The sequence below is a fragment of the Alosa alosa genome, chromosome 24, assembly GCF_017589495.1.
Source record: "Alosa alosa isolate M-15738 ecotype Scorff River chromosome 24, AALO_Geno_1.1, whole genome shotgun sequence".
Taxonomy (NCBI): domain Eukaryota; kingdom Metazoa; phylum Chordata; class Actinopteri; order Clupeiformes; family Clupeidae; genus Alosa; species Alosa alosa.
The window spans coordinates 15,345,927-15,372,811 of record NC_063212.1 but is presented as its reverse complement, the minus strand read 5'-3'; the positions used below and the strand labels follow the sequence as shown (position 1 = coordinate 15,372,811).

At 43.1% G+C, this 26,885-nt stretch overlaps 2 protein-coding genes and 1 non-coding gene across 6 annotated transcripts in view; 2 read left to right on the top strand and 1 right to left on the bottom strand.

The window, feature by feature from the left end:
- LOC125289084 (basement membrane-specific heparan sulfate proteoglycan core protein-like) overlaps nt 1-26,885 on the top strand; it is a 947,802-nt gene that overhangs the window by 287,628 nt on the left and 633,289 nt on the right. The gene's annotated exons all lie outside the window — the stretch shown is intronic.
- LOC125289219 (kelch-like protein 33) overlaps nt 1-26,885 on the top strand; it is a 41,620-nt gene that overhangs the window by 3,716 nt on the left and 11,019 nt on the right. For all 4 annotated transcript variants that reach the window (XM_048235948.1, XM_048235952.1, XM_048235951.1 and 1 more), the window contains exons 2-5: nt 13,719-14,390; nt 14,807-14,967; nt 15,560-16,002; nt 16,286-16,528. In XM_048235948.1, the coding sequence (XP_048091905.1) occupies nt 13,747-14,390; nt 14,807-14,967; nt 15,560-16,002; nt 16,286-16,528 (1,491 nt within the window). In that variant the 5' untranslated portion in view covers nt 13,719-13,746. The remainder of the gene's footprint in view (nt 1-13,718; nt 14,391-14,806; nt 14,968-15,559; nt 16,003-16,285; nt 16,529-26,885) is intronic.
- On the bottom strand, nt 19,483-19,553 carry trnaf-gaa. Its single transcript has one exon. It is a non-coding gene; the product is annotated as a tRNA-Phe (tRNA).

The window sequence follows — 26,885 nt, the reverse complement described above, 5'->3', positions numbered from 1 at the left end:
GTTGGTCCAGGACCCACATTGTCATGTTTGTTCAGGACCGTCTTTACCATGTTTGTCCAGGACCGACATTGTCATGTTTGTCCAGGACCGTCATTTCAATGTTGGTCGAGGACCGACTTTACAATGTTGTCTTTACAATGTTGGTCCAAGACCCACATTGTCATGTTTGTCCAGGACTGTCATTACAATGTTGGTCCAGGACCATCTTTACAATGTTGGTCCAGGACCCACATTGTCATGTTTGTCCAGGACCGTCATTACAATGTTGGTCCAGGACCCACATTGTCATGTTTGTCCAGGACCGTCATTTCAATGTTGGTCGAGGACCGACTTTACAATGTTGTCTTTACAATGTTGGTCCAGGACCGTCTTTACAATGTTGGTCAGGGACCGTCTTTAGAATTTTGGTCCAGCACCGTGTTTACAATGTTGATCCTGGACCAACATTGTAAAGACGGTCCTGGACCAAAATGGTGATGTCACTCCTGGAAGATGTACAACAAACAAAAGTGACTGCTTTAGCCTATTACCAAGAAGAGACCCAATAGTTGATATAGCTTTGAAGCTCATTTAGCAATTTTGTTGCCATGGTAATTCGTGCTAATGTTAGCTGCTAGGCTAGGTAAAATACAAAAAAATAGCTTGCTAATAGGCAATACAGATCTGTCAGTTGTTGTTAGACTGATTTTTTTTCTTCCTACAAGAAAGTTGGTCCAGGTCCATCATAGGGAAGCTGGCCCAGGTCCATCATATGAAATAGCACTCTGCAGTCTGCACACACTCTGCTCTGGTCTGGACCCAAATTAATGGTCAATAGCCTTGTGCAATGGCAGCAACATCTGCTACACAAGCGATACATCACTGTTTCAATATCATTTTCTCCTCATTAATCTGTTTATACTATAATTTAAGGGGGTGGGACATGGAACAGCAGTTTAAGAAAGATAAGATTAGTAGGGGATTGACTTTTGCCATGTTAAGCTATGGAGACTGATGGAGTGTGGGTCGGTAAGAGTACTTATTTTGAACAATATATTGAATTATATTTTAAGTGTCAAAAATATATATTTTTGTCATATTTGTCAATATATATATATTGTCAATATATATTTTTTTGTATATATTTTATTTTCTATTATATTTTCTATTATATTTTTCATTATCTACAAGAGGCCAGACAACATCAGAGACTATGAAAACAGACTGCCCACCTGCACCAACACCGCAATATTTCCAGATGGAAATTATCCATGTGGCCACTGTGCACAGGACAATTTCACACACATGTCACTCCTTCATTCACCTTATAACAGGAAAAGAACTATGGGTTAAAGGGAAAATCTCATGCAGCACTACTAATTAGGTATATTTGATCAAATGTCCCTGTGGGAAAGCATATGTAGGAAAAACACGCAGGGCTCTGAAGACAAGAATGTGAACACAGAAGCAACATCAGAAACAATCATGATAAGAGTCCCCTGGCTGTTCATTTAAACAAATTTGGACACTCACTCTCAACTCTGAGGTTCATAGGGATAGAACAAGTCAAAACCCACCGAAGAGGAGGGGACATAGACAGTCAGCTTTTAAAAAGAGAGGCTTTTTAGATCTACCACCAGGAAACTTTGGCCCCAAGAGGGCTTAATGAAGATTTTTTAATCAGACCTTTTCTGTAATATGAACTTGTAATATGGACTGTGAACAGAAAGTCTAACGAATGATTGAACTCTATATTTTTTTCAAATCTGCATTTGTATACACTAGAGATCTGTTTTGGTCTTAAAGTTCTACTAATGTTTCTTATAATGTTATTATGCATTTGTTTGGCTTTAGTCACGCTACAAGCTTGCCTGCCATACCTGTAAGGCTTAACTGACCAACAGAGTCACTGAGCTGGCTCCCCCCTATACTGTAGGCCAGGTGATTTAGACCATGTGCAATGCCTGTGTTTGCAGTGAATCTAAGGAAGAACAATCAAGGTCATAACGTCTTGCCAAACTATGAGAAAATAAAATCAAGAAAAGAAAATACCAAGGAGTGTGTGGACTTTTCCCTAAACACTTTTGCTTGTTTTTGCCCTGTATCTGGGATTGTGCACCAAGTCTCTTTACAAGTTGTTAGAGAATAGAGCCATACACTTTTCTAAGAATCTCTGAATTTACCACCTACCTTGAGCTGTCACCAAGCCATATATAATTATTTTACAATTTCAGAGAATCATGTTTATTGGTTGCAAAAGAGTTTGGGTAGATTGTGGAATGACAGTGGCAACATAGAATAGCATTCACAATTTATTGGAACATTGTAACATAATGTGTCACAAAAGAACAGTTAACATTGCTAAAGAGTCAGGGACATCAGTATAACTTTACCCAATATAGCCTTTAACTTTTTCTTTCTGGGTAATCTTTGAACTGTTGTACAGTTGAGTCACATTTCTTATTTGGAAACAGTGGCTGACCTTGCATACATTATTTGGGGACTTGCGACTGCAGATTTAGAAACCGATATACTGTGGTTTGTTTATGAGGCACTTTGAAGCTTGCCAAGCAATGCCCATCAAAAGGGGGAAGTGAGTGGACAGTGTCAAAGTCCTTTTAGGCAAGTCCCTCCACTCGGCGGCCATATACCAACGTTTTATGGGCACTCATCGGGCACAGTCTTTGGGTCGAACTGTGCGTGCGCAAGGCTTCACGACACCAATCTTGCTCCAGCGGCGAGATCACAACACATGATTGGCACGATGTCTCCACAACACACCATATGATTGGCTCAATGTATTCACATGTCGACGTTTTGCCGAGGAAGGGGTGGGATATGTGTAGACAACGGCCATATTGGCGTGACAAACTAGTCCCATGCATTTCTATAGAGTATTTTTTGAGTGCTGTGTCTCCACATTAGAAAGTCTCTGACAGTGTGAGCCACATGGCAGTCCCATGTTTGAGGTGGGCTACACGCTTGACAATGACGGCAAAGAGTTGTTATCAAACATTCTCTGATAACTGGTCAATATATATTTTTTGTATATATTTTATTTTCTATTATATTTTTAATTATCTACAAAAGGCCAGACAACATCAGAGACTATGAAAACAGACTGCCCACCTGCACCAACACCGCAATATTTCCAGATGGAAATTATCCATGTGGGCACTGTGCACAGGACAATTTCACACACGTCACCCCTTCAATCACCTTATAACAGGAATAGAACTATGGGTTAAAGGAAAAATCTCATGCAGCACTATTAATTAGGTATATTTGATCAAATGTCCCTGTGGGAAAGCATATGTAGGAAAAACACGCAGGGCTCTGAAGACAAGAATGTGAACACAGAAGCAAGATCAGAAACAATCATGATAAGAGTCCCCTAGCTGTTTAAACAAATTTGGACACTCACTCTCAACTCTGAGGTTCATAGGGATAGAACAAGGTCATAATGTCTTGCCAAACTATGAGAAAAAAAATCATGAAAAGAAAATACCAAGGAGTGGGTGGACTTTGGAGCCATACACTTTTCTAAGAATCTCTGAATTTACCACCTACCTTGAGCTGTCACCAAGCCATATATAATTATTTTACAATCTCAGAGAATCATGTTTATTGGTTGCAAAAGAGTTTGGGTAGATTGTGGAATGACAGTGGCAACATAGAATAGCATTAACAAATTTATTGGAACATTGTAACATAATGTGTCACAAAAGAACAGTTAACATCGCTATAGAGTCAGGGACATCAGAGACAGATAGATAGATAGATAGATAGATAGATACTTTATTGATCCCCAAGGGGAAATTCAAGGGTCTCAGTAGCATACAGACATCACACACAACATGCACTTACAGCAGAAATGGTAAACATAAGTATAAGTATAAACATATAACTAAACTCCACTGTACAATAAAGACAGTAGAAGATAAGAAAACTAACAAAACTAAATACTAAATACACTATATAAATTAAATTTAAAAAGTCCAATTTGCTTGAGGGTGATCAAGCATAAGACGCTTGTAGTGACAGGGCCGGGACTGGTAAGGTGCTCAAGGGAGTGAGTGTCATGGTGAAGGTGCAAAAAGTAGTCCAACCATAGTCCTTTAGTTATGTGTGCATGGCAAGGTGCTCAAGAGAGTGAGTGTCATGGTGAAGGTGCAAAAAGTAGTCCAAAATTAGTCCAACAGTGCAACAGTGCAAGAATAAGGTCTAGAGACCAGCATAAATAATATGGACAAATAGGAGAGTAAAGTATAATGTAGACAAGGTAATATAAAAAACTATGTCAGTGCAAGAACAGGTTAAGGTAATAGGGTTATAGCCAGGGCTCCGAACCGGTTCAAGGAACAAAACCGAAAACGAACAGAATTTTACGAGGAGCGGAAACGGAAATGAAAACAAAATGGTCTTCAACTGTTCCGGAACAGAAACGTTATTCTGAAATCCACAAAACGTTAATAAAGTTTTTTTTTGTTCTATATAACAGCCTAATAATTTGATTTCTGCAGTTTGAAAAAAAAAAAACGGTAACGCTTTAGAATAGCATGTGCTTATTAGGTATTAAAAGTGCATAATAAGCAGTTAACAATTCATTACTAACAGTTAGTTAACTGTTGTTATCCTTTAATAACATTAACTAACTGTTAACATGCAGTTTGTAAGTGTTAATAAGCAGCCTTTTAAGTTACTTACAAGCATATTTGTTAACAGTTGTAAGTGTTAACAAGCAGCTTGTTAATGCTTGTTAATGGTGTATAAGACAAAGGGTGGATAACTAATAAACTTATAAGACCTTTCTTACCTATTTGTAGGAAATTTTGCAGCCCCCCAATCTAAAGCGAGGACCATGTAGCCTATAGTTCCAACAAGCCCAACCTTCTATCTCTCTATATACTGTATCTCTCCATCTAGCTTGGTTTAGCTGTGAGAAATACACCTTCAAAATTGTTGCTGTGAGCAGGAATCGAACTCCGGTCTCCTGCATCAGAGAGTGCATCGCTACTTATTGAGCTACACTACTTTTCTTATACAGCTGATGAAATTGTTTATGTTGATTCTATATTCCGAAGTGCTATATCACACTAGCTATGCTTTTTACAAATATTGTGTTTAATTAATGCAGAAACAGACCACGAATGTTCGCCTCTGTCCAAGGCAAACTGAAACATGTTTTAAATCGATCACGAACGTTCGCCTATGTTTGCAACTTTGAACCAGAGCTTTGAACGCACCCACTTATCGTCTTTAAGCCTCGGTTGCTAGGTAACCAAACTATATACAAAGCTGGCATATCTTTAGACTGCTGACAAACTGACCAACTGTTTTATGCGTTCACTGAACAAAGATTAAGGAAATTAAACACCACTTTTCCATCAGAAACATATTTGTAAAAAGCATAGCTAGTATGATATAGAACATCGGAATATAGAATCAAAATGAATATTTTCATCAGCAAATTAGGAACAATAGTGTAGCTCAACAAGTAGCGATGCACCCCCTGATGCGGGAGACCGGGGTTCGGGTCCTGCTCACTGCAACAATTTTGAAGGTGCATTTCTCACAGCTAAACCAAGCTAGATAGAGAGATACAGTATATAGAGAGATAGAAGGTTGGGCTTGTGGAACTGTAGGCTACATGGTCCTCGCTTTAGATTGGGGGGCTGCAAAATGTACTACAAATAGGTAAGAAAGGTCTTATAAGCGTATTAGTTATCCACCTCTTTGTCTTATACACCATTAACAAGCATTAACAAGCTGCTTGTTAACACTTACAACTGTTAACAAATATGCTTGTAAGTAACTTAAAAGGCTGCTTATTAACACTTACAAGCTGCATGTTAACAGTTAGTTAATGTTATTAAAGGATAACAACAGTTAACTAACTGTTAGAAATGAATTGTTAATTGCTTATTTTGCACTGTTAATACCTAATAAGCACATGTTATTCTAAAGCGTTACCAAAAAAACAAATAAATGGACCTTTGGTCCAAATGTGTATATTTTGTCTTGCTTTTGTAATGTAACTTATCCGTCTGCCACTTCGGATCTTAGGCCAGCTCGTAGCGTAGGCTACTGAAACTGATTTGGAAATTGTTTGTAGCCTATGCGTAATAGCCTATTTTGCCTGTCCACGCCTTGTCGTTTTAAAGTCGGGATTTGAAATGTTTGCGCAATTATAGCCTATTCTATGTAGAAGAGTTAAACAGGAAATTTGAGATAGGCCTTGTCAGCAACAGACAGGTTTGTTTATAAACAGGGTTGGAATTATAGCGCAAGCCTTTGAAGATCTCCATATGGATAAAACTTAGGCTACAACCAGGTAAGGAGTTTAGCACGTATCCAGAAATATTTTTGATAAGAAATTATTTATAGGCATAGGTTAGGCCTACAGTAAGTCTGTAGGCTATGGGATGGATAGCCCATCTGAATGTTTTTGGATGCCGCCTGTGATTTATTATTTTTGGGCATAGCTACGGTATAGGCTAAATCAAGGGGAAATAATGAGTATGTCTATTCTAAGGTAAAGTCCACAAAATAGACTTGATAGGCCCGCCAAACACTGCGGAACTTTAAGAAACAATATTTTTGCCGAACCCGTTCAGGACCGATATGTTGGTAGCGGAACGCATGCAAGAACGAAAACGTTAAACATAGGCCTACCTGAACCGTTCGGAACGGAACGTTTGAAAAATAATTTCGTTTTCAAGCCCTGGTTATAGCCATTCATTCATTCAGTATTGTAGCAGAAGCCTGACCGCAGACATTGATCATGTGTGCTAATATAGCATGAAAAACAGTGTAGCAGTAAAACAGTAGTGAAAACATTAGGCTGTGGACATTAGTAAAACAGTAGTAAAACAGTAGTAAAGCAGTAGTGGGCAAACATGGAGAGGGTGGAGAGGCAGACAGACTAAGCAGAGAAGTCTATCTCTCCTCTTCCCTTAAGTGAGGCATTGAACAGTTCAATGGCCCTGGGGACAAATGACTTCCCTCAGCCTTTCAGTTGTGCATGGCAGTGGCAGAAGTCTCCAGCTGATCAAGCTCTTTTGCTTTTAATAGTGCTGTAGAGTGGATGACATTCATTGTCCAAGCTGTTGATCAGTTTGTTCAGGGTCCTTTTGTCAGATATTGAAGTGATGCACTCCAGTTCAGCTCCCACTACAGAGCCAGCCTTCCTTACCAGCCTGTCAAGTCGCCCAGCATCCTTCTTCTTTTGTGCTTCCTCCCAGCATACCACTGCATAGAAGAGGACGCTGGCCACAACAGACTGGTAGAACATCCTGAGGAGCTTGCTGCACACATTGAAGGACCGCAGCCTCCTCAGGAAGTACAGCCTGCTCTGTCCTTTCTTGTAGAGTGTATCAGTGTTGGCTGACCAGTCCAGTTTATTGTCCAGGTGGTGACCCAGATACTTGTAGGTGCTTACCACCTCCACATTGACCCCATCAATCGAGACTGGTAGCAGAGCGGGCTTAGACCTGCGGAAATCCACCACCATTTCCTTGGTCTTTGAAGTGTTGAGTTTGCACCAATGCACAAAGTCCTCCACCAGGCTCCTGTACTCCTCCTCTTGCTCGTTCCTGATACACCCCACAATTTCAGTATCTTCAGAAAACTTCTGCATGTGGCATGACTCGGTGTTGTAGCAGAAGTCAGATGTGTACAGGGTGAACAGGACTGGAGAGAGTACAGTTCCCTGTGGCGCTCCGGTGCTGCTGATCACAGTGTCAGAGAGACAGTTTTTCAGTCTGATCTTAACTGTGGTCGCCGGTCAGGTAATCTGTAATCCAGGTTACCAGGTGAGCGTCCACACCCATCTGCAAGAGCTTTTCTCCCAGTCTGAGGGGTTGGATGGTGTTAAAAGCACTTGAGAAATCAAAGAACATGATTCTCACAGCACTTTTCCCCTTGTCTAGGTGAGAATGTGTCCTGAGTAAAAGATAAGTGATGGCATCGTCCCACCCCACTTCTCCTGGTATGCAAACTGTAACGGGTCTAGTGCATGGCGCATCTGGGGTCTGAGCATACCTAAGACCAGTCGCTCCATTGTTTTCATCACATGTGATGTTAGAGCGACAGGCCTGAAGTCATTAAGCTCACTGGGGTGTGGTTTCTTGGGGACGGGGGTGAGACATGATGTCTTCCACAGTGTTGGAACTTGTCCGAGACGTAGACTCCAGTTGAAGATGTGCTTCAGTGGCTCCCCCAGTTCAGCAGCACAGGCCTTGAGCAGCCTTGGACACAGTCTGTCAGGCCCGGCTGCCTTACGAGGGATGAAGTTTTTTAAAAGATAACTTACTTGATCAGCTGTAATGATAGGGGGATGAGGGGTGGGTGGGAGGAGGAGGAGGGGTGCTTCTGAGAGGGTTGTCGTGTGGCTAGAGACTGATGGCCGCTTGGCTGAAGCCATTGTTGCCGCACTACTGTGGTCACCATGTGGGGGGAGAGGTGCGATAGCCTGATCAGCAGTGATGATGGAGGGGGAGGGGGCAGCATTTGGGGTCTGTGTGTCTGATGGCTGTTGACTGAAGTCGTTGTCACCTCGTTTTTCGTGGTCGCCATGTGGGGGAGGGGTGCAATATCCAGTGATGGTGGGGGTGAGTGTTGCACTGGTAATGAGGTGGGGTGGGGGCTGGGGGATGACAATCTCCTTGATGTCCCTGTCAAGGTTGCCAGAGTTTTGGACACCTCAACAGGCACAGGCAAGAAGGCATCAGGTGGGGGCAGGGCGTGGGGTGATGGGGGCTCAGATCGTTGGATGTCCCCGGGATGCAGAGCTGGAGAGACTGGGAGGTGGGGGTGGGGCGGGCACGCAACCAAGAGCAGTACCTGGAGCTGGTGCAGGGCAAGCGAACCTGGTTCAGCTGGTTCGCCCTGTCCAGGTCTCCCTCCACAGAGCTGCTGCTCTTCTTAAGGCCAGTGATGGATTTCATACAGTCCCACACCTCCTTCATGTTGTTTTCTTGCAACTTCTGTTCCATCTTCCTTCTGTAGTCCTCCTTAGCCTCTTTCAGCTTATTCTTTAGTTCCCCCTGTACTCGCCTCAGCTCTGCCATGTCCCCCTCCTTAAACGCCATCTTTTTCCTATTGAGAAGGGTCTTGACATTACTGGTTATCCAAGGCTTGTTATTTGGATAGCAGCGTACAGTCCTTGTGGGAACAACAATGTCCATACAGAAGTTCAGATAGTCAGTAGTGCAATGTGTGACCTCCTCTAAGTCCTCTCCATTCAGTAGCACACTCCAGTCAGTGGACTCAAAGCAGTCTCTCAAAGCCTCATCTGCTTCCGGTGTCCACTTCCTAAAGGTGCGCGTGGCAACTGGCAATCTCTGAACTTTTGGCTTGTACATTGGGGGCACTGTAAGCATCTCTCACGTTTGCATAGTACATCAGTATACCTTTACCCAATATAGCCTTTAACTTTTTCTTTCTGGGTAATATTTGAACTGTTGTACAGTTGGGTCACATTTCCTATTTGGAAACAGTGGCTGACCTTGCATACATTATTTGGGGACTTGCTGACTGCAGATTTAGAAACCGATATACTGTGGTTTGTTTATGAGGCACTTTGAAGCTTGCCAAGCAATGTCCATCAAAAGGGGGAAGTGAGTGGACAGCAGGGTCGGACTGGGAACAAAATTCGGCCCTGGCAATTTTCTCCTGGACCGGCCCACCACTGGACCGACCCCCCCACACACACACACACACACACACACACACAAGCCCACCAATACCAATATCCCCTCCTGATTCCCCCCATAAATAACAAACACACAGTATTATGCTGTAGCAACTTCATAAACTGAACCCAAACATTTAGATTTGGACCTATAGCCTAATCACAATAACATAGGGGTCAGGGGGTGTCTCTCCGGGATGTTTTTAAAATTCTGGTTGCTAATCACACCATTTTAAAGTGATTTGAGAGGGACAGGATTCAGGGATAGGCTACTAAAGACAGGCTACATCTTCTGTCTGTCTTACATCATGCATTAAACCACATGTCACTGCTTGACTAAATGATATAGGCTACTGAACATGGACATCGTCATAGTTGACAGAAATTATGTTTTGTGCTAACATGTTGTAGAAACACAACCAGCCTTTATTTGTTGCAAATCTTCTCCTTTACTTTGGTCATAGTCCGCGATTCACATTAACTGTAGGCTATCACCACAAATGTATACTAAACGTTTTTGCCCAAGTTTGTGTGCCGTCATCACATTTTGCAAAATTAGGCTACCTTCGTTACTAACCTACCAGTTGATACTTTTTACCTGCATCGACTCGCGATTGATTGTGCATACTGTAACACTCGGTGGAGAGACTTCCACTTCCCAAGTTTCACTTTCACTGTCGTTGTGAGCTAAAAGGCTACTATATGGAAAATACTTTGAAGTTCCTTTTGAGTAGGATCAGCTCCAAAAATGAATGGGTTTTCTTTAACCTGTGCTACACTTTTCCACCAAGTTGTGCGAAAATTGTAGGCTACCCGTAGTTTTTTTTTATGTTGACAGACAAACCGCACTACAGTAGCATACATGGTGCAGTAAATGGTAGCGCGTGCAACTAACGTCTATAAAAACAATATATTTATGGAATAAAACTAGACACCTCTGATTGCTGTTTACAGTTAAACTGCGATGATGTGAACACCAGCCAGCGGAGGGCACTTATATAGCCTAGGCTACCATGCACTTGTAGGCTATATTTCCCCACAAACCTAGCGGCTGCTTGGACAAATCTAGGCTACTTGAGAGATGGGGCAGGGGGGCGCGATCGTAACACACACTGAACCTGTCATGAAGAGGCCAAAATGATTGACCTGTCACCCCCCAAGCCAAATGGATGCAACTGCATGACGGGCCGTAAATAGGCTAAATAACTTTAAAAAAAAAAAAAATGTCACGAGGTCACGCCCACCGGCATTTGCCCGGTTGTACAGATTACCAGTCCGAGCCTGGTGGACAGTGTGATCCACATGGCAATCCCATGTTTGAGGTGGGCTACACGCTTGACAATGACGGCAAAGAGTTGTTATCAGACATTCACTAAGACTTATTACCCAGCACCAATATATCTAATAAAACCTTTTGGAAGTACCATTAATGATATGTTATAAAATATTATAAAATATACCCGACCGAGGACTGGATATTTTAAAATTAAATAAAATATTGATCCTTCATTTAAATTTCCAGTATTATCGTTATGTGGTAAATAAGAAGTGGAACCAAGTCAAGCAGCATGCGTGTCTTGCCGCAGAAAGCTGCGTTGTCTGATGGACAAAGCACATAACGATGACAACTCTTTGCTGTCATTGTGAAGTGTGTAGCCCACCTCACGGTTATGGAATGGAAATATCAAGCATATCGATGATTCTGCCATTTTTATAGCTGTAACAGTAAATACAGTATTTGAAAAATATGTTCACAATACATTTTGAAATATATGTACATATTCAAAATTGACAGAAAAAAAAATTATGTTGACACTTAACATATATTTCAATATATTTTCCAAATAAGTGGCCTTAACGACCCACACTCAGTCAGTCTCCATAGCTTAACATGGTAAAAGTCAATCCCCTACTAAACATCTTTCTTAAACTGCTGTTCCATGTCCCACCCTCTTAAATTATAGTATAAACAGATTAATGAATGAATCAATGAAATTAAATTGAAACAGTGATGTATCGCTTGACCATTCATTTGGGTCCAGACCAAAGCAGAGTGTGTGCAGACTGGTATTTCTTATGATGGACCTGGGCCAGCTTCCCCTGTGATGGACCTGGACCAAATTTCTTATGATGAGCCTGGACCAACATCCCTCAAGATGGACCTGGACCAACTTCCCTGTGATGGACCTGGACCAGCTTCACTGTGATGGACCTGGGTCAACTTCCTTATGATGGACCTGGACCAACTTCCCTGTGATGGACATGAAGCAACTTCTCTGTGATGGGCCTGGACCAGCTTCACTGTGATGGACCTGGACCAACTTCCTTATGATGGACCTTGACCAACTTCCCTGTGATGTACAGGGACAAACTTCCCTATAATGGGCCTGGAATAAACAAAGCAGACAAAAAATATTTTGCAGCTTATTGTATAAAGGTTTAAACATGGCAAGTTTCTCAGAAATGTAGCAAAAAAAGAAAAACAGTATAACGACAAGTGACAGATTTGTATTGCCTATTAGCAAGCTATTTTTTGTATTTTACCTAGCCTAGCATCTTAAATTAGCATGAATTACCATGGCAACAAGATTGCTAAATGAGCTTCAAAGCTAATTCAACTATTGGGTCCCTTCTTGGTAATAGGCTAAAGCAGTCACTTTTGTTTGTTGTACATTTTCCAGGAGTGACATCACCATGTTGGTCCAGGACCGTATTTACAATGTTGGTCCAGGATCAACATGGCGATGTTGGTCCAGGATTAACATTGTAAAAACGGTGCTGGACCAAAATTCTAAAGACAGTCCTGGACAAAATGACAATGTGGGTCCTGGACCAACATTGTAGAGACGGTGCTGGACCAACATTGTAATGACGATCCTGGACAAACATGACAATGTGGGTTCTGGACCAACATTGTAAAGACGGTCCTGGACAAACATGACAATGTGGGTCCTGGACCAACATTGTAATGACGGTCCTGGACAAACATGACAATGTGGGTCCTGGACCAACATTGTAAAGACGGTCCTGTGCCAACATTCTAAAGTCGGTCCTGGAAGAACATTCCAAGACCAACATGGCAACGTCGCTCCAGGACCATGTACAAACAAAAGCTACTGCTTTAGCCTATTACCAAGCTACATTAGTAGTCCAAAAGTGTGCTCCTTAGCCAGTGAACTAACATAACACCGGCTTGGCACTTCATGCTGCACCTACTTATTAGCAAGCTAATTTGGTAGCATAAATGTATGTTCCCTAGCCTAGCCTCTAAAATAATAACAACGGCACCAAGATTGCTAAATGAGCTTCAAAGCTACTTCAAATAATGTATCCCTTCAAAATAAGTTATTTAAAAGATGCATAGCCACTGAATTACCTATTAGGAAGCTAATGTATTACAGTAAATGTATGGTCCCTAGCCTGGCAGCTAACATTAGACAAACGTGGAACCAAGTTGGCTAAAACGAAAATATCTAAGGTGCATATATTTAGATTCCACTCAGAATTATTTTATTTTACAACTATTTTACACACAAATATACACGGACCTACCTGTATTGGGATACAAATTATGGTAACCCACTGGTTGTTTCTCGAGGGAAATTTCAAAATGGCAATGGGAGAAGCAAAAGGCTCACATTGATGACATCACAAGGCTGTGATTGGTTAAAGAGTTGTTGGTCCAGGACCGTCTTTAGAATGTTGGTCTAGGAACAACTCTTACTTTAACAAATCACGTCACCGTGTGCTGGTAGCTTTAAAATCCTCCCATGGGTCATGTTGACTTATTCAACAGCAGCACATGCTAACATCCCCCTCTCTCCCCTATACCTGCCTCTCTCTCTCTCTCTCTCTCTCTCTCTCTCTCTCACTCTCTCTCACACACACACACACACACACAGATCTTGTCAGTGAACTATAAAACTGTATAGTGGAGAAGTACAGAGCAGTTTGCTGAATGCAAAATTCTTTCTTTATTAAATCAAATATATTCATTACATGCTACTATATATTGTGTTGTCCCCTATTTGGTCATATCCTCCAGGACAATCCTTCTCAATTACGTCAGGACAATGTCCAGGTTCTCTCCAATGAAGACTCAGCAGGACCCTGAGAAAGATGTGCCTATCCGCCAGCGAATGGCCTTGTTTCAGTCAAACGCAGAGGACAGAGTGGACATAAGAGGTGGACGAAGAGGGGGAAGAGGAGGAGGAGGAGAGAGGGGGGTAATGGACAAAGGACGAGGTGGACGAGGAGAAGAGAGCTCCTCGTCCTTGCACCCCTCTCCTAAAACAACCCCAGGGCCTCCAAACCCCCCCGCCGCCCAACCTTTAACACCTGACCCCCCCACAGTTACCCCTACCCTTTGCCCCGCCTCTGATCCTGACCTTCACCCTTATTCTCTCAGCTCACACTGTGATTCGCTCTTCAATGCCCTGCGAGGTCTCCTGGGTGAGGAGCTTCTGACGGACTGCGACCTGCATCTCCGTGGTAACTGCATCAGGTTCCACTGGGTGGTTCTGGCAGCTGTGAGTGAGAGGGTGGAGGCGTGGCTTCGCACAGGAGAGGCAGGGCTTCAGGAGGCTCTGCAGCAGTTGTCTGCTGGTCATGTCACAGTGGTGGGACTTCGAGCTTTGCTGGATTTCGCTTACTGCGGAGGGATTCTTGGGTCACCAGCTGAGGGTGGGGCACTGGACGCTGTAACGTCTGCTTGCAGGTGTCGTCTCTAAGGTGTTGGATTATCTGGGTTTTTTCTGTTTGTAACACTCTCCTGTTATTTTATGAAGTAAAGGTACTGTAGCTGTATTGTAGGACTGTGCTCAAATAATTTGTAACAATTAACATTTTAATCTTAGCAATGTTGAACTATGTCAAAGAAGACATATTTTATTAGAGTAATATTTTAATAGAGTAATAAAAACTTACATGTTAGTCTTGAAAGATGTTTTTTTCTGTATTTGACAGTCGCATGTCACTCTTCTGGCATTTATATGATAAATCTTTAATCTGATACAACCCAGGGAACACTTATATTTAAACATATCCCTTTTGTACCTTAGGTTAACTCAGACATCTGTGGTTATTTTTGGATGGTGATTCTGTGGTTATTTATCTCCTTTTGTCTCTTGACAGATATCTGGGTGTTCCGCGACTGACTCAGGTCTGTAAGGGAGATGGCGCCACCTGTGGGGCGAATGAGAGAAAGCAGAGCCTGGAGGTCATCAGGAGACTGTGGGTCAGCAGAGCAGGCTGTGACGTCCTCATTAAAACTGAGAATGGAGAGTGTATTCCAGGTAGATTTTTCTTTCTTTTTCCCCCTTTCTTTTATTTATTTTATTTTATCTTTAAAATGACATTTAGACATAGAACTTCGTGGGTTAGGTTCTTTCTGTGCTCAACATAAAAGCAACCACAAAATGTATGATAATGCATAATAATACATAACAAAATATGTACACTGAACTTTGGTTGAGATAAATAAAAATAATAATCTAAAATGAATCAAACATTTCAGTTAACCTATCTAGCTCTATTTTTAGTCCCACGGAATCTACTTGAATTGATAGTGGTATAAATATAGTAGGTTCCCTGGCCCTGCAGTGATGTGTCATCATGACTACGCAATATGACAAATAGTCCTTAGCGTGGACTTTTTTGGTGAATGGAATCCAGGTCAATTGCTTTGTCTACACTGCTGATAAGAATGTATTTTTTACGGGTACTTTTTTCCTCATTTGGGCTCGGAATTTTTTTTCCGGTGGTGGCGTGTTCCACCGCAGATAGCCCTAAACCTTTTCCATTTTGCATTTACCTGTCCCTCTTTCTTTTCTATAACTCTATCACCCCTCCCCCCACCTTTTACTCTCCCCTCGTCCTCTCTCACAGCTCACCGAGTGGTCCTGGCAGCCGGTGGGGACTACTTCCGGGCCCTCTTCTGCGGAGGGTTACGCGAGTGCGGCCAGGACGTGGTGTTCCTGCGCGGCGTCACCTCCAGCACACTGCGCCCCCTGCTGGACTTCCTCTACTCGGGCACGCTGGAGCTGGGCTGGGCCTGCGTGTGGGAGGTCACCGAGGCAGCGATGCAGTTCCAGCTCCAGGGGGCGCTGTCGCTCTGCCTGGCCTTCCTGCAGGAGCGGATGGACAACAGCTCCTGCCTGGACGTGCTGGCCCTGGCCGAGGCCTACGGGCTGGGGGAGCTGGTGCAGGCGGCTGAGGGCTACATCCTGGCCCACTTCCAGAACGTGGCGGAGGGGGAGAAGTTCTGCGACCTGCCTCTCGCTCAGCTGGAGAGGCTGCTGGAGAGAGACTCTCTCAGTGCTGAGAGTGAGGTCAGAGCAGAAGCGTCTATATACTCAGTCTTTGGAGCTGTTGTTTGTTGTTGATATAGTCATTACATCTTTCTCTCTCTGTCTGTTTTTCGCCTCTCTGTCTGATACTCTGTATCTATAATAACCATGGCTGTCTCTCTGTCTCTCTTATTCTCTCTCTCTCTCTCTCTCTCTCTCTCTTCCCTGTCTTTCTCCATGTCTCTCTCTGTTTGTTTCTTTCCATCTACCACTCTCTCTCTCTCTCTTTCTCTTTCTCTCTCTCTCTCTCTCCCCGCACCTGTAGATAGTGGTGTTTCGGGCAGTGCTATGCTGGATAGAGGATGACCGTGAGGGGAGGCTGTTCTACCTGCCCAGACTCCTTCAGATGGTGCGCCTCCCCCTCATGTCCCCCTCAGAGCTGTGGGAGGTGCGGAGCTGTGACCTCCTGCAACAGACACGCGCGGGGAGGCCAGCGCTGCTGAAGGTGGAAGATATCCTGGAGGGGAACCAGGTGCACCCAGACTGCCGACCACGCACCGCGAACCAGGTGAGGCCCGGGTGTTTTTGTGAGGGTAAGCCTGACTTCCACAACAAAGTGAGCTGCTACTGTTAACCTGTTCTAAAACAAAACTCTAACTCGTTCAGTGGTGGACTGCTGCAGTTTTTCTCGTTTAATTAATAAGAAATGTTTTAGTTCTGAAAACAGTGATAGCAATTATACTACGATAAAGTAACATATAGTCCGGTGGACAGCCCATAGAGCCCCATTGTGGACCCGGAAATGTTGAGTACACCAAAGTTTTATGATGGAAATATATAGTATGGGTTCCCAGCATGCAGAAACTGCCGAATGCTAATTTGCATATGTTGGGCAATTTGTGTAATTGAGCTAATTAGCATAAATTAGCATAACCGCCTATATTGATCATATTATAAGAGCTGCTTGGCCAAAATGGTCAATGATAGTATGTTTTTAGGGGTTACTGGAGATGCTGAGTCCATATCTGACATTTTCAAGATTCAAAATCACTATTTTAACTTGGTTTGGTCACGTTTTTACTCTCATTAAGCTGAGTTTTTTGGTCCAATTTAGACAGATTTTTGGAGGATAGGGCTGTAGCGATATACAGTAGGGCTGTAACGATACACCAACCTAACAATTCGATTCGTATCACAATTTTTGACCGTTGACCCACGGTTTGAAACAAACCTCGATTTTTTTGGAGGGGTCGGGCTAGACATTTCCATAGCCTACCTTAGAACACCAGAGGATTACAATATAATATATCTGTATTATTTTATATCCTGATATTAAAAGAGAGAATACTGAATGTCTGATATTTATGACAGCACACGTTATGCAGATTAGCCTATAGCTTAGGCCTACTATTTCTATTACAACTCTACCACATTGAGCTGTCTGGTTGAAGCCTGGAAATATTGTACACAAAGAAGCATAGTTGGCTAGCTTATCATAGTCTACTGATTGGACTGTTAAGTTTTCTCATGTGTGTTTAAGGTAATACTCTTCTCGTAGGGACAAGCCCTTTTGGGAAACATTGGTATTGAGATGATCACTCAACTTGAATGCAAGAGCTTTAACAAATATGTGCAGCATGCTAATGATGCTAAGCAGATTTAATAGTGTAATGATTGATGAGACAGCGTTGTCTAATCAAAAGCTTTATTAAAGCCATCGGACATCGGCACAGAACATAGCACACGCCAGGGAAGTCAAGAACACTCGCACCTTACACACATAGGGTTGGACGCAGCCGCACCATACAGGCACAAGCACACATAATAATAACCCCAAAGTTCTCCCAGAATCCCCAGCGCGAAACATTGTGGGAATCTCAAGCACAGTCCAGCACGCTGATGTTACACAGCTCCCCCAACAAGCCATTGCCGTCCTCGACACATTCAGTCTAGCAAAGTCTCTGGCACTGCAACACAGCAGGTGGGGTGCACACACCGCAAGAGCCCTACTCACCCAGGGGAACCACAACCACCAGGCCCAACCACAACCACCAGCCCTCAGGTCCGCAGTGTGCACCACCACAATGTTCCTCCAACACCTGGCGTAGTGCTGGCACAGACTTTAACTCCACTATAGCCCTGATTTCTGCAAAAGGCAGTGATTTGTTAGATGTTATCAGCAGTAACTGCAAAGCTGGGTTAAAACTGTGTATACATGTATAGCTGCAGGCCTGTAATGCAAAGGCAGTGATGTTACATATATATATATATATATATATATATATATATATATATATATATATATACACAGCTAAAAGAGCAGAAGGACAGGGATGATAATAGCACCCAAAGGCTTAGAGTTCCGTTTTTCAGAGGGCCCTTCCGCCGGAGCTGCCCAACCGTCGTGCCTCAAACGGCTCCGCCAACCGTCCATCCTCAAGGCACCACCTCCTAGCCGCTCCACCTCTGCTCTGCTCCGCAGACAGGGCCACCGCCAACTACGACCTAAAGCTGCCTGGCGGAGCCAGGGGCTCAAGGTCTTCTCACGGTGAAGTCAGCGCCCAGGTTGGCGTCACCACCTCATCTTCCAAGGCCGCTCTCCCGGTCGCGGGAAGCCCTTCTCCGCCGTGTCCACTGCATCGAGATCCTCTTCAGGCTAGCACTCCTCCCATAGCCAGGCCCAGGCAACGGCTGGTCTTCTCCCGTGGCTTCTACTGAAGGCCTCTGTAAGCTTCTTAGTACCCCTTACAAGGGCTCTCTTCGGATCCTTTTTCTTGGGCATCCACCTAGCGGTGAGCATGGACGGATTAGGAACTTTCGGGCCCCTGGGCCCAGATGTATTAAGGGCCCCCCACTAATTGTCGCATGTGGAAGGGGGGTTTGGGGGTCCTTCCTCAGAAATGTTTTAATTTGTTTGATGTGATTTCCTGTATACTGGTGCATTTTGGGGATGGACTAAATTCAATCAGATTCATACACCATACATCCTGATGTGTTGATATTGAGGCAATGATTTCATGCAAAGGCTTGGGCTTCAGGGCCCCCTGACCCTGGGCCCGGTAGGCCCGTGAGTAGTAATTATCATGAACTATCTGTCAAAATAAGCCCCGCCCCCTGAAATGTCATAAACCACGTCATAACCACGCCTCCTTTTTATGCAAATTAGCCATGTGGTTGTCACCACATGTTGTTTGTTATTGTTATTGTTTTGTGAGTCATGTGACAGTCTGGACTGGTGTCAAACCCCTGGGCAGCCATATTGGATGTAAAGTCATGTGACAGTCATGTGTCTGTTGTCAAACAATGCCACGCCCCCCTTGGCATCCATATTGGATGTAGTGTCATGTGACAGTCATGTGACTGGTGTCAAACCCCTGGGCGTCCATATTGGCCCCCAAACCCCCATGTGTGTTTTGTGGATAATGGGTAATCAGATAAACTTTGTAAGAGTTGTATATGTTTAGTGGTAAATGGAGCTAAATACAAAAAAAAAAAAAAAAAAAAAAAAAAAAAAAATGGAGTTGCGAACCCGGATTCGAACCAGGGATCTTTAGATTTTCAATCTAACGCTCTCCCAACTGAGCTATTTCGGCTGCAGGGCTTCAATGGTATGCAATGCATCCTACTTTGTAGGGGTGGTGTTTTGTCCGGGCATGTCTCTGAGTGTGTTGTTTGAGACCCCTTTCATGTCGGGGGTCTGCCTACTACCTACGTACACTAGTGCTAATAACATTGTAAAAGACCTGTTTATGAGTAGTGACGTCTGTATGCAGACACCTGGTTATCTATAAACCCTTTTGTAGTGGGTGTGTTTTGCCCCGGCGTGTCTCTAGGATTGAGATTATAAAAGCTGTGGGCGATGTATAGCTATCATTGTTAGGCAGTGATTTTGAACAGAACTTACCATGGCTGACATGATTGAATCGGCAAAATCAAAGAGACGGATTACACTCACCCCTGTTAGCGCTAAGCTATCGAATCCTGAAATGACTTATGCACCGCAAAGGAGGAGACCTGAAACTTTTGTTAATTTTCTGAGTAAACCTAATGATGGCGTGGAATACCAATGGTTGTTGAACGATGGGCGCATCGGAGGCTATGTTTTTGACAAGGAAGATCGCAGTGTGAAGCTATACGCGTTGACATCTCCGGATTTGGCGTTTTCAGACGACATGGCGCACATTTCATTTTGTGATGCAGATTGGGTGATGTTTAGGGACTCTTGGAAGGATATTGTACAGCCTGCTATGGACAGTCGCTACACAGCATCATGGAATAGTCCAGCCTATGTCAAGTCTTACCACATGTATGCTAACTGTCCGCAGGATTTCATTCGCCTGTCTAGCAGTGCATACAGAAGACCTACATATTATAATGAAAAAGATTTGAATGAATTCGCATATACACCTAAAGTGGAGTATCTTTGGAAAGACCGGCATGTTCTAAGTGATGTTTTCAAAAAGGTTGATAGATTGTTCAAATGGAGTGCTGGTTTGGAAAGATACCAGGGCGTCAAGGCATGTCTCTTCCAGACGTGCCAAGATGATCTGGAACTGGCCAACCATTGTGAAGAAGCCGCTCCGGAATCAGCGCCCCCTCGTTCATGAAGCTTAAAAAGAGGTTTTCATACGAAGGGTTCCTTTACTCTCAGAGCTGTTGTGAACATCATACAATGTCTCTATATGTGGATGAAGTTGAAATGACTGAAGCGCTTGTTCGGCCTGATGGTGTGGATCAAAGTTCAAGAAGTATGTTTCATCAAGAGGAATCAGTAATTGAACAAGAAATGATACATTATGACGTGGATTACTTGTGTGAGAGATTTGCGATGCTAACTTTGACGGATGATAAAGAGGATGTTAGAGAATGCCATCTTGTGGATGATGACGCCCCTGTGGGTGTACCTCCTACCGGTAACAAAAACGACTCTGAAGATAAAGGAGAGGTCACACATGATTGGGTAGCGGAGAAGTCGCCGCCCTCCAGACTACACCCCTTGAATGGTTAGTGGTTGTATCAATGATCACACCAGCCGGATCATCGAGGCGTTCAGAACTGTCGTGGATGCCTTCAACAGATGTTAAGATGACTGATCCGTGTGTATACTTTCAAAATACCTGTGGTGGGGTGGGCATGATGGATTGTTCAGAAGACTTAGAGATTGGTGTGTCATTAAACCCTGTATCATCAGCAGATGGAACCGGGACTTCTAAAGCTACTGGTGAAGACCTTGTTGGTTGTTTGGCAGAGCTACCTCTTGGACTTATCAAGGCCTGTGTGTGTTTTACACTGCAACACATCATCACGCAGAAGTTACAGGAGGACTGTTTTGGATGTCAAGTAAGCCACCCCAGCCAGATTCAACATTCTTGCCTCTTTGAACCAGATGCGTACTACTTCCAAACAAATGTTGAGGATATAAAACATCGGCTATACAAAAGACCACTACTGCAAAGCGTGAATCATCTATTGGGACATTACGGCTATCAGACCCATCCCCCAAAAATTTGGGGGTCTGTAGAAGCTATCGTCTACGAATTAACAGGGGAACCATACATCTGTGGGTATTTACACACTTTCAAGGAAAATCACATACAGGATTGTGATACAAACATTATTCTTGAAACTCTGACATATTGGGACAATTAGCGCTAATGGGGAATTGGTGCTGTGGTTCAGGCCCACTAAAAAGAGCGTGTGTGAAATATGAGCTAACAGCCTTACTGTGTAATGTCATAGCAGACGAATCTACATGTTATGCAACTGATATTGCTGTACCTTACCATCATTTTAAAGCCTTAAAAAATCAAATGACGCTTGCTAGATCATTGTCTGAAGAATGGTCCGATCTACTGAATATGGGATCCTCCGTTAACAAGGCGTATCATGTAACAGTGCATGAAATTTTAGAGAACATGTGTATGATTCGGCAAGGGTTTTTCAAGATAGGGCATATCGTAGCTCTTTGTACATATGTAACTGATGTATGTGTCATCAAACAAAGTAAGAATGAGTCTGTGGATGTCTGAGGTTGTGAATAGCCTAGTGGAATTTCTGGTTGCTAAGGACTTTGATGTGTGTGTTAAATTTTTAAACTACCTTGATTCTCTACCCATGATGGATATGTAAGCCTGCTTGTCAAATAAAAGATTGTGAATGCACATCATGGTCTGTCATTAGTTGTATGGAGGGAGTCATGGAGGAGGTTCTAAATACAATCTACTACACACCTTCAAGTGAGGGTTCATATGGGGGTATAACTAGATTAAAAGAAGCTGCCTTTAAAAAAACAGGGGTACATCTGTCCGATAAGGATGTTGCTGAATGGTTATCAGGGGAGGATGCATACACGCTTCATAAACCTATGCGTGTCAACTACAAAAGGAATAGGGTGATTGTGTATGGTATCAACAGGCAATTTCAAAGCGGATCTGGTTGACATGTCCATATACTCCAGGAGAATGACCATGCTAAATATATGCTGGCGTGTATAGATGTCTTTAGCAAATATGCATGGGTGCGTATTTTAAAAACAAATCAGGGATGGCGGTTGCCGCTGCTTTTGAATCAATCATAGAAGAGGGTCGTATACCCCAGAAGTTGCAAACTGACCGTGGGAAAGAATTTTTTAACCAGCATTTCCAGAGGATCGTGAATAAAAACAACATTCATCATTTTAAGCCACTGGGAGTGAATTAAAATCTAGTGTCGTGGGAGCGATTCAACAGAACTATTAAATCAAGAATGTGGCGTTATCTAACAGCCGCCAACTCTAAACGCTACTGTGACGTCTTACCTGATATGGTATCATCTTATAATAACAGTTACCATCGTAGTATCAAAATGAGACCTGTGGATGTGACAAAAGAAAATGAGCTTGTTAGAGTATCTAAGGTCAGAGGTGCATTCACAAAGGGGTATGAGGAAAACTACACACGTGAGTTTTTCACCATAGCAGAGTGTGTACATCGAAACCCTCCTGTTTACAGGTTGAAAGACTATGATGGAGACATGTTAGAAGGTACCTTTTATGAAGAGGAGTTGCAGAAAATCCTCATAAACAGGGATAAGGCCTTCAAAGTGGAAAAGATTTTGGAAAGCAAAAGAGTAGGTAGGACGCGTATGGTATTGGTAAAATAGTTAGGTTGGCCATCAAAATTTAACTCGTGGGTCCCCGCAAAAGATGTGGTTGATGCTTAAAAAATGTCTTAAATCACAACACAACATACATATCCTTATTCACACCGCTGACATCATGGAGGACCTAAGGGTTTTATGTGACTTTACCAAGCAATGCGTGCCGCGATATTTATCCTGACAACAGAATATCCAGCTACAGAACTAAACTGGCAAAAACTCTAACACTAAGGGGGGCTTGGGAGGTCGCTTTAATTGAGTTCATGTACCCCAAAACATGGGTTCCATTTCACAAAAAACATTCAAAATTCACAATTACCGATACAGCTACTAACATCCTTATTGTTGGTGAACTTCGTGAAGCTTTCTACAATAGCATTGCTGATATCATAGCAGAAATCAATAGTGTCGGGTCTCATATACAGTTTACCTATGATGAACTACTTCACAAAGTCCGTGTGACATCATCCGAAAGTGATGTTTCGCTAACATTCCGAGGGAAGCTAGCCAGGATTCTAGGTTTTGAAGATATGATTCCATTCACGGTACCCCCCGGGAGCGTCGGTAGATACGCCCCCCACATTGCTGATTTGTATGGCGGGGAATATACATTGTTTGTCTATACAGACATTATAGACCACCAAGTTGTAGGTGACTATTATGTACCACTCCTGCGGTGTGTAGAAATAACGGGGGAGACCAAAAATATAGTCACAATCGGCTCGACAAACCCACACTCACGCGACGTGTGTCTAAATCACACATTGACGACATTACCATAGAGGTGAAAAGTGATCAAAACCACAACGTGTCATTCAAGTACGGCAAAGTGATTACAAAACTCCATTTCAGACCGGTAAAACAACTTCCAAGAATTTAAAAATGAAAGAATTTAATCCCTACGCGGACCCACATCGTTATGTTACATATTATCAAAGCCAGGCGGGTGGCCATATTGATGGGTTAAGCTGGGGGCCCTGTCATGTATGGTGGATTCGGCTTGGGATCGCTCCTAAAAGGTCTGTACAGAATGGCTATGCCTCTATTGCGTAGGGGTATTGGAATCGCTAAACCGCATTTTAAAAGCGGCAGCTAAAAATATCGTCAGTGAAGTGGTGAGCAACGTCATGCAAGCCCACAACAGTCAAGAGGGTCGGGGTGTTAGTAATGCAACGTAGACACATGAAACGACCGCCAGGTGTGAGAAGAGGAAGATACACAAAGAAAAACAATGTAAAGGCTAAGAAAAGATCAGTGTCGAAAAGGAAGGCTCAGAGTAAACACCGGGGGAGTAGACCTGCTAAAAAGAGGCGTAAATCCATATTCTAACCATGGCTCTGATACACGGCATGTCGGTAGTGTGTCAAATCTGAGTTGGATCTTTTACAGTGCCTATGACTCAAACGGCTATAGAGAAAAACACCTATGTTGAGATACCCCCATATCAGCTCTGTCAGACACAGGACCCTGGAGTTTTTGTCGCGGAAATGGTCAAGACTATATTGATTTGAATAATTAGCCACTGTATACAAGGTTAAAAATCACCTTACCCAACGGGGCGGACCTACCAGCGGGGGCGCCTGTGGGTTTGATAAACTACCCTGGCGGCTCAATCTTCTCTCAGGTCGACATAACACTGGGGGATCGGTTCATATCGCAGAGCTCAAACACCTATCCATACCGCTGTATTATAGATTGTCTATTGAATTATGACCGTGAGGCCCTGGAGACCATTTTCTCTGCGGGGCTGTTTTACAAAGATACAGCAGGCCATATGGATGTCGGGGATCCTGGAGGGGCCAACGAAGGTCTCACAAAGAGAGCTGCATTTTCTGAATCGAGTAATGTTGTAGAATTGTTAGCTCCAATCCACAGCGACATATTTTTTCAAGAAAAATTGATGTTAACCCTTTAGGCGCCAGAGGTTTTTTTCCGAAACGATCAATTTTGACATCTTCATTTCAAAAGGCTATATCTTAAAAGTGATAAGAGATAGAGACTTTCTGTAAATTAGAGAAATATTAAGGATGACCCAAAGTTTATGTAGAGATTAAATGTTTATATCTAATTTGCATATTATGACGTCATATGGTGGCGGCCATCTTGGATTATAGAATTTTCATGAAAAGTCGCATGTTTGAATGATAAAATGCACCACTTCTTTCCCCCCAAAAATGTCCCTCACCTTCTGTATGCTATATTGCACAATACTGAATGCTCAGGTAAATAGTAAGTAGTGAACAAACTGTGTAAATCATTACTAATAAATGGCAGAAACAAACCAAATGCATGTAGCGGTAGACTGGCCTTTTGCTGTAGAGATTTTCCATTTACTACATACAGTAGGCACTCTGATTCCATGTATGGGGCACATATATATTATTCAGATGACACACAAACACAAGTAGACAAGACCGGTTTAGTTCAAAAGCTCATTTGCCACGGCAAGGCACAGATCAGGAGTGAGATGACGAGACAAGACAAGAGACAATGTTAGTATTTGTTTTTTTTTTGTTGTTTTGTTGATGTTTTTTTTTTTTTCTTAGCTGACAAAGACACACACATCACAAGGACATGAACACACAAAAGGAACACATAGTGTACTGTATGTCCTAAATGATCAGGGAAGTAGATAGCAAATCAACAGTGTAAATCATTACTAAATGGCTGACTTTTTTTTTTTTATGTAGCAGGCCTTTTGCTGTAGAGATAATGACTCCCTATCCCTATCCATACAGGGCCGGCATTCCCATCATCTTGTGATAGACTATGCATGACCTAATGTGTGTGTGTGTGTGGAGAGGGAGAGAGCGTGTCACCACCTCCACCATGCGAGCAGCATGGCCAGATCTGCCTCAGCCACGAAAGTGGAGAGAATTTTATGCAGCTTGGACTAGGCCTACTGTCATTCTCATTGCGACTCCTCACACTGCCACTACGTTCCCCCCTAACTGTCCTATGAGCACTTCGACCTCGTCTAACATACCCAGTGGCATTAGACAAAGGCTCCACCACGTTACTGTCGCCGCGATTGTGGAGAGGCACACGTTCATAAGACAGAAGCTAGCGCTATGGACATTATGCTACCTCCATTATGCTACCTCCAGCCTCGTTCGCCACACCACTAACACCCTGCTAACTTCCCGATGAACACTCAACCCGTGAAACATTATTCCCACCAGTGACATTGGGCAAACGATTCAACGTTTGTGCTTGGTGTAAGCTAAACTATGGAGTAAACTCTCACTTTGTCCAGCTGCATCATTGCAAGGCAGGGGCGATCTGAAGCCTCACTAAACAAATCACCGTCATTTTCTGAAGGCAGATATTCCCCTTCAGAATCAGGGTCCGCGAATAGAAGACCCAACACTTCATTTCAGATAAACTTTTTTGATGCCATTAGACGATAATCTAATGCAAATACTAAGCTGACGTTGACAATATCGCTCTGACAAAGTGGCTCACAGGCACACTAGCTCGGTATTTCATGCACTGATTCAATGCTGTAGCTAGAAAGTTTTGTTTAAAGCGTGTCCTTTTTTCGACTCCGGGATGACGTATGACATGTCTGCCATCTAGTGGAGTGGAAGTCGAACGAAATATGACACCCTATTTGACTAAATCGGCCGTTTTATTCAGGACTGCATCTTGTCGACTATAGTCGACTGTGGCGCCTAGAGGGTTAAACGGAATTGATATCAAAATAAGACTAACTAGAGCGAAGGATGAATTCTGTTTAATGCGCAGTGATGCTGTAGCATACAAAATCAACATTCTTTCAGCAAGTC